This window comes from Xiphophorus hellerii, chromosome 15 (assembly GCF_003331165.1).
Source record: "Xiphophorus hellerii strain 12219 chromosome 15, Xiphophorus_hellerii-4.1, whole genome shotgun sequence".
NCBI lineage: Eukaryota > Metazoa > Chordata > Actinopteri > Cyprinodontiformes > Poeciliidae > Xiphophorus > Xiphophorus hellerii.
Genome location: NC_045686.1, coordinates 17848491 through 17856858, shown reverse-complemented (window position 1 = coordinate 17856858; position 8368 = coordinate 17848491). Strand labels below are relative to the sequence as shown.

Below are 8368 nucleotides of genomic sequence, written 5' to 3'. Positions count from 1 at the left end.
CAGAGCGCACTCTGGTGCCTGTGCGTAAATCCAAGACGGTGAGGAGGCGCAACGAGTCGATGAGCTTCACCGAACCACTTCCGTTTGCCACAACAGCTTCTGCCTCTACTCCAACAACTTTCTCAGCATTGACTAATAAACTCTTCCGAAGATTTACCTCCCCGGAGTTCAAGAAAGTCGTTGGAGATCTGGAACAGAATCCGTTGCCGACTTTAGGCCGCATCCCGCGGTCAGAAACCTTCCCTCAGGAGACGAGGCATCCGCAGGTGGACAGCACGCCCAGCATCGACAGCATCAGTTCCGTTAAGTGCGAGTTTGACTTTCAGTTCAGACAGACAAACTCTTAAGACTGCGCGCCATGTGCAAAAGGGGGGGAAAGGACTGCTATGTTACGTAATAATGTTTTTGCGTAACTTACGCATCCACATTTAAGTGGCGGAAAAGTTTGTTTAAAAAAATACTTTAGTAAAAATTGGTAACTTCTTCGTGTTCTTAGGGTGTTCAATAAATGTATAATAGTGATAGATACTATTAGTTATTGAACATCCATCAGTCTCTATGGAGATTTTTCTTTTAATTCTGGCATAATTGTGGTTTCATCCAGTCTGACGTCTTTTCATTTGAAGAACTGTAATGCATAACAGCGGAAATTTGAGCGGCTGGTTGCTTGATGGAGATAGGAATACATTTATGATTTACATTTATTCATCAAAACGTGCCAACCTCTATTTTTTTTTTTTTTTTTTTTTTTTTTACTGAACTCAAAAAAGTGTAAAGTCGGCATTTGTCAGGATCTGATCAGTGGATTGTCAGTCAGAGCAAATTTACGGAAAATAGGTCGGTTCTGGTCTCCGAGATGGATTAGTGTAACTGTAGTAAAGAGCTAAAATAAAGATCTGATTTGTGTTAGCAGTCAGTAATGATACAATATGGTGTGATTTTTAAAAAACTAGTCGTTTGCATTCATTGAAACATCATTTTAAGGCTTTAGTGTTTGTTTTTTGATGCAAGTCTAACCATCTGGTGTCAGCCCTCACTAACACACCGAGCTTCAACCTTGAGGGAGTGGAGGTTTTCAGTGGAGGGGAGGGAGAGAGGGGGAGTTGTCGGCGTTTCCCTCTAGACATGCATCATTTCAGCTGAACCTCCAGCTGCTATAGCAGGGATGGAGCCTACAGCACTGCAGGAGTAGCTGCCACCGCCGCCTCGCAGGAGACAAGTTTCTGACTTTCAACGAAGGAGGATCATTATTTGTGGCTGATGATATGTAGAGGCGGTTCGGACTTGCAGTTGTCACCGGGTTTGACACCTGTCCACCTTGAAGGAGTGGGGGAGGTCGGTTCGGACAGATGGAACTCGTCGGTGCCGGATCTCGCAGCCAATCTCGGGGCATCTTTTGGTGCATTCACGTTCATCTGAGCGTCACTTCTTGGCGCTAAGAAGAGACAGCCCTCTTCCCTCGCTTTCTCTCCTTCCCCCCCCTCTCTCTCTCTCTTTCTTTCTCTCAGTCTCCCCTCCCTGTCCGCGTTTCTCTTTTCTTTTCGCGGGTTCAGCCCAGACTGCCCAGTCAGTCAGCCCCCCTTTTTTTTTTTCTCTTTCCCAGCGCCGGGGAAGCTGGTAGCAATGGGGCGACTCAGTTTCAGCACCAAGGAGAGCGCTGGACTTTTGCTGCTTTGTGTGTGTGGTAAGAGCGCGAGCGTGTTCGAGTGTCTGTCGGAATGTCGTGACTACTCTCTGCGGAGCGGACACGTGCACGCGCATGCAACAACTGCATGTGTGCGTGCCTCATAAGGTGCATGTGTTCTTTCATCTTCATGAGTTGGCAAAAAAAAAATTTTGTCCTTATTGTAAAGTGCTGCAAACTGATGTTTGAGGGGTGAGTGAGCTGTTGCTCCCCCGATGCTGCAGATTTTACTTTTAGTGTTACGTAGATGTTGACTTCACCCCTCTCCTCACCTCTGATCAGTCCTTCTGTTTTCTGCTGATTCTGCATGTTTTGTAGCCGCTTGTGCGCATGAGTGTGTGCCAACCATTTGTGGCCCGGCGGACACCAGGCTCTTTTCTCCACGGGGTGTGCTTCTGCTGTTATCAGGCGTGCTGGCGCTGCCCGCGGTGCTGGCGGAGCAGGAGGGGGAGAACCTGTCCGGCCTCTCGGACAACCCGGACAAAGCCATCTTCGCGGTCCGCGAGAACGGAACGACGTGCCTGATGGTGGAGTTCGCCGCCAAATTCCTCGTGCCATATGACGTGCTCGCGCTTAATGGGATAGACGTAAGGATTTCCCTCGCGTGCATTTTAATTCTCATTTTAGCTGCTCTAAATAAGAGAGAAACACATGCACGCTGCATAAAAGTGTTCACGATTTGTTGGTTTTTTTTTCTGGATCAAGCTGTGCTTAAAATAAGTCTGACGCACTGAAAACTGGAGTAAATATTAGATATGTTCAAATTTATCTCAATTCATGTTAAGATGAATTTGTGGATACGTTTAAATTGCAACAATGAAAAGCAGTTTTTGCAGCAGTGCATAAACTGCTGAACTAAAAAGGTTTCTTATACCACTTAGTGATTACAGACCAATTTTATTCATACGTACTTATTTATTTTATTTATTTATAGCTCATCACAGAGCAGGCTTCTTTCACGCTGCCCCGGGGGGCAGAAATCGAGGGGAAATGTGGGAGCACCGACTCAGAGATCCACATCTCCTGGAAGAACAACGCCTACATCCTCCGCATTTACTTCTCAAAGGTGCATCAACGGCAAACAGAAAATACACTACAAAACTGAGTAGTTAACTTTTTTATATGATTAAAGAATAGAAAAAGTTACCTTTATTCATCATTTCCTGACTAAAACTTGTAGAGAAATCTCCCCACAGAAACCCTCTGAGTGCGCACGCCAACCTTGACTCCTGCATTCCTGAGTGCTTGAGCAGGAAGCAACTGGACTTGTATTCTTGAGCACTTGGGAATGTCAGGTCCTGGATGACACAATCCACGCCAGCGTGTTGACTCTGGCGTGTTTTTATCTAGGAGTTCCGCGAAAAGGGTATTGAGGTGTGGAAGGTCAACAAAATCCAGTTCGTCTACGACACCTCGGAGACCTCGCACTTCATCAACGCATACAACCGTGAGTATCCCTTCCGCAGCAGCACAATACAGCGGCTCCTTTCCACCCTGCGGCCCCACTGATGATCGCAGCTTGGCCGCATTTATTCTGCAGTCTATCCGGTGGAGTTAAGGACGGACTCATACGGAGATTTAGAAAGTTCTCAGACATTTATCTACACACCACTGGAAGATTTAGAACACGAAAACCTTTAATCAAAGCTTTTGAGTGTGAAACATACATTTTTAACCATTTTCTTTGTATTGATTTATATTTTACAGTTATTGTATTTATTATTTCTTTAGTCATATTATTCACATTAACCATTTTGAAGCCCTATCAACGTCGTTGCATTTATCAACATGTCTAGCAGAAAAATCTAAGTAGTCATTTTAGCATAAAAAAATCTTATTTGAATCATTTTGTTGTGTGTGTAGCACAACTGATCAAGCCCATATTTTCCCCTTGACATTAAACTATTACAGCTTTATTTCAAATTTCAACATTCTATTGAAACAAGCACTTTCAAAACCCGTCTCAGTGCCATTTGTTTCCTTTTATTAAAAAGTCCTTCGTCTCTCTCTCGGTCGATAGCTGGAAAGCACACAGCCAGCACCCACAAGCTCTCGGCCCTAGTGACCCCAGCCGGGCGCTCCTACGTGTGCACGGCTCAGCAGACCGTCACCCTCATCTCGAGCGATCACCAGAAGGGCGTCACGTTCTCCATGTACGACATCCAGATCCAGCCCTTTGACATCGCCTCGGACTTCATCTTCAGTGCACGTAAGGACAGCTGCAGACATTCAGCAGCGTTTTGTTTGCTCGTGTTGTAGACAAACAACAGATGAAGACGGTAATGAGAAACCCTGGGGGGTGAGCTGTACGTCTCTTCCTAACGTCCAAATCTCAGGGGAGAGGCAGGTTATTGCTGCAGAATGGGGAGCATGTAGGGTGAAATGAGGAAAAGAACAGGCTGGGGATGCACAAGAGACAATAGGCGCAGCGGGAGGACGACTGAAAGGAAAGAGGTTGAGGTCATTAGAACTTTATGGTATCTGTGCCCTGGATGCAGCTTTTAGGAACACTGCGTGCATTTCGTCGTCCAATCACCTTGGAGGAATCATGTGGTCTCAGCTGCAGTAAATTATACTGGGCTAAGCTTCACTGCCTTTCTCCTTGTGTGCATTACAGCTGTCCACAGGGAGAAACACCTTCAACTTCAGACCCCATATGCATACCGTACTCTATTCTCAGCAGAGGTTAAGTGTCCTCCTTACTCTAAACCACCTAGCAGTTCTTAAAAATGCACTGTGTAAAGGAGACAACGTATTATGTTGTTGCAAAATAACCCTTAAGCTTTTTCCAACCACAGACTAATTTAATGTATTTAATTGGAATTTTATGTGACAGATCAACATAAAGGTTTTCAAATTCTTTTAAAAACAAAAACCTGGTAACCTCTTCCTAAACATTACAAGCATTAATCAGAGAAGCAGCCAAGAGGCTCATGGTAATTGAAGGAGGTACCGAGATCCACAGCTAAAGGGTGAAGCCATGGATTATGTGCATTCCACTATGTACTTATTTATCCTCATCTTTCACTTAATTACAAAAATTAAAAGTCATTGGTTGTAGCATGACAAAATAGAAAAGTTCAAGTACTATGAAAATACTTTGGTCAATATAGCAGAGATTAAGCATCCTTTAACTACCAAGCCTTACGTCTTAACAGTTTGGTTCAACTAAAACAGACTTGAATTCTCTGAATAATTTATAGGGATGCAATCTGTCAATACCAATTTAAAAAAAATTGCAATTCAGACTAATTTGTTTCAATGTGTGGAAAAAACACAGAAACCAAAACCTTACCCAACTCTAGCCCTCACACAGGAAATCCAAATAAGCTTTCAAAGCACTAGACTTCTACAGATATTGCCACCGCTACATTTTGATCCTGTGTTTTCCTCTCTTTGCAGCTTACAAGTGTATCACAGACCAGCGGGAGCACCTAGAGGAGATCCTCCCCCTAATCCTGGGCCTCATTCTTGGTCTAATAATCATCATCACGCTCACCATCTACCACTTCCACCTCAAGCTGACAGCGAATCAGCCACAGCTTCCAAGAGATCGCTCTATGTACAAGAACATGTAGTCACGTGACGCATCCGCGGCGCCCTCGACTTCCTCCAAAGCTCTCCTAATGACAGATTTGTCTCCTCAAAATCCTGGGCCTGAGGATTGTGTCCCCCACACTGGACTGTGTCCCCGATTGGAAAAAATGAATAGTCTGCACTGCCCGCTGGAGCTTTTGAACTGTTAAAATTACGAGTTATTTAGACAGTTTGGGACACAGCATGAGTGTAATTGGAGAGTAAACCCACCCAAATCCAGTTAAACTGACTGCTGGATTGTGCCATACGTAGTTTCGAATAAAGTGAATTGAATTTTCTGGATTTTTTCCCAACCAAAACACCTTTACCGAAGATGGTTTGTAACTTGCACAATGTTTGATCTAACTTGTCTTTCAAAACATTTCTAAAGTCCTTGTTACCCTGTTCCCTCCTTCTCTGTTTGAATTTGCTGCTATTGGAATCCATCTGTATTTGCAAACTTTGTTCTTTTTTTTTTTTTGGTTCCCATCCCTGTGCTCATACATCCAGAATGCAGCCATAGTGTTGACAGTGGACTGTCTTGTAGTGTGCAGTGCAGTTTTGCCTTGGCATCAGACCCTTTTCTCAGATCAACGAAAGAAAGATATAAAAAAAAGTCAAATACAAAACGTCTTATAAAACTTGAGAAAAAAAAAGTCAGAATAAGTACTTATGAAAACGTGGAGAGGTTAATAAAAATGTGTGTATATTATTTTTAGAGTGAAAGTCTATGCATAAACTTCTGCTGATGCAATCATGTGCAGTACTCTGTTCTGTTTGAAATAAATTGCTGGATACACAATTACCAAATTATTCTATTTCAGCATTTATCACACTACACACTATTCAAACTGTCAGATATCACATAGAATATATTTTAATTCAATGCAATGTTGTAAAAAAAATGTATTTCTTCCTTTACAGTTTTCTCTTGTAGTTTCACATCAAATAACTTATTTTCAGACAAAGTTAGCCTGAGTAGTTACAGAAAGTTTTCAAATCATGCCTTTTTAACTAAGGGGGAAAAGCAGTCCAAAACAAAAAACTGCCTTTCTTTTATAATTATGACTTGTAATAAGACTTTTTTTCAATTCACATTTTTAGATTTCAAATTCACTGCCAGACCCGTAGAATAAAATAAAAAAAAGAAATCGAATAAATAGAACCAGACAGACGATATTAAGCAGGCTGAAAGATACCATGATGTTCCGATCTGAGACACAAAGTCAATTACATCCATCAGTCTCTTAAAAGATACGTAGCAATTAAGCTGTGGGATTACGCCTGACCATGGCGAAAGTCATTATAAAAACAGGAGAAAACATGGAGCAGTTGTAAACCTTCCCAAGAATGACTAGAATCAAAATGACTCACTAAACAATATAATCTAAAGCACAACAGCCTTCACTTCTTTAGTTAAGGTCAGCCTTTATGAAAAATGGCAACCACGCGAGAGTTCAAAGGTCGAAACCACTGCTGACCCACTTCACATTTGCAAAAAGACATCTTGAAGACAAAGTGAAACTTTCCATCAGTTATGTGTCATGTTACACTTGGCATAAATCTGACATTTCAGAAAAATAACTTCACTCCAGCAGGCAAACATGGTGGTGGTAGAGTGATATTTTGGTGCTTCTTTGCTGCTTAATGTAATTAATGAATCCATGAATTCTTCCATCAAGCAGAAAACCACGAGAGAGAAAGTCCAGCTATCAGATCGAGATCTTTGACACAACTAATAAATAATACAGGTTAACTGGAATAGTTGACAGATACATATATCAGAGAAGACACTGCCAGGATGAAGTATTGATTTTCCTCTAAATCTGTCTAGAGAGAAAATATAAGCCAAAAAAAGTCTAAAAGTCTAAGTGAAAACACCAAGACTTAGTCAACATTTCATAAACCACATATATCTTTAATTGCAACATAACCACCAAGCCCTTTACTAAAGTTGTTAACTCATTGAATATTTTACTTTTGGAAACACAAATTAAAAATAGCCACTTTTACATAAGAGGGACCTTCTCTGATCCTGGCCTCCTTTAAAACTTCATAATCTATACTCCACAGGACGAGAACATTTTGTTTTTTTGTCCCAGAACTAAAAGATTAAAAAATAAAAAATAAAAAAGAGAGAGAGAAGCAACATTTTGCTTGTGCAGCTTGTCGTCAACACATCTCCAAGGCAGGACTTGTTTTTGTTTATGGTGTCCAAGAGACAGGAGTCCTTACAACACTGACAAATACTGCAGCTGGTGGGATGACTCTCCTTTACTCCTTGCACATTATGACATATCCTGATGAAAACTTTAGCATTGCTTTACCGAATAAAATAGTAAAAGAAACTAAATTATTGCTATGGCAACATTTAAAGCTACAGTAAACCCACTGTGCGAAATAGCACTGCTGCGCTACGTCCTCAATAACGAGCATGGGCTGAATTGACCCATATTAATTCAGCCACCGCCTCCACCTGATAACAAAAGACATGCTTCGCGTGCCCTTCTTACGTAGTCCATAAGTTAGCAAAAACAAAAACAAAACCACACATTCCTAAGAGCTATTTACCTCACCTGTGGTCCAGCGGACGGGTTTCACCCAGTAGCTTTACGTCCAGTTGACGTTCCGTTTGTTTAACCCGCTGTAAATGTGTCCAGAATACAAGACTGCGTCAATTACTGGATTAAAGCAAAAGTTAAATATGTTAACAGAGACGAGAGCCTCACCTTCAACTTTATTTACCTTGAGAGCTGGCTCTCTTGACAAATACGTAAATCTTTACACTCAAAAGCGACAGAGACTGTATATTAAAATAGCTTTTGCTAAAAGAATATTGCTACAATTCATATGTCCACATGTTGGGTGTTTTCCGTCTGACTCGCTCACAGTGAACTTCACAGGTGTCATCTAATTAACATGACGTCATTCTACGACGTTGCTCACCTGAGAACCATGAGTTCTTCACCTCAAAGACCCTAAAAATAAACAAATGACTTAATTGTAACGTGATACGAGAATAAGGTGGCTCTCTACCATCATTATTTGTACAATTGCTCAAGGTCAGAATGGACAGAAATTATGTATGACCCTCAGTTTTAATATTTA

General features: G+C 41.7%; 1 protein-coding gene across 1 annotated transcript; it reads left to right on the top strand.

The window, feature by feature from the left end:
- The first annotated feature begins 1087 nt into the window (after positions 1-1087).
- On the top strand, positions 1088-6070 carry lamp5 (lysosomal associated membrane protein family member 5). The gene is made up of 6 exons (XM_032584665.1): positions 1088-1684; positions 2093-2271; positions 2619-2750; positions 3035-3131; positions 3705-3893; positions 5087-6070. The coding sequence occupies exons 1-6, from the start codon at positions 1624-1626 to the stop codon at positions 5260-5262; spliced, it is 834 nt and encodes a 277-aa protein (XP_032440556.1). The 5' UTR covers positions 1088-1623; the 3' UTR covers positions 5263-6070.
- Positions 6071-8368: the final 2298 nt, after the last annotated feature.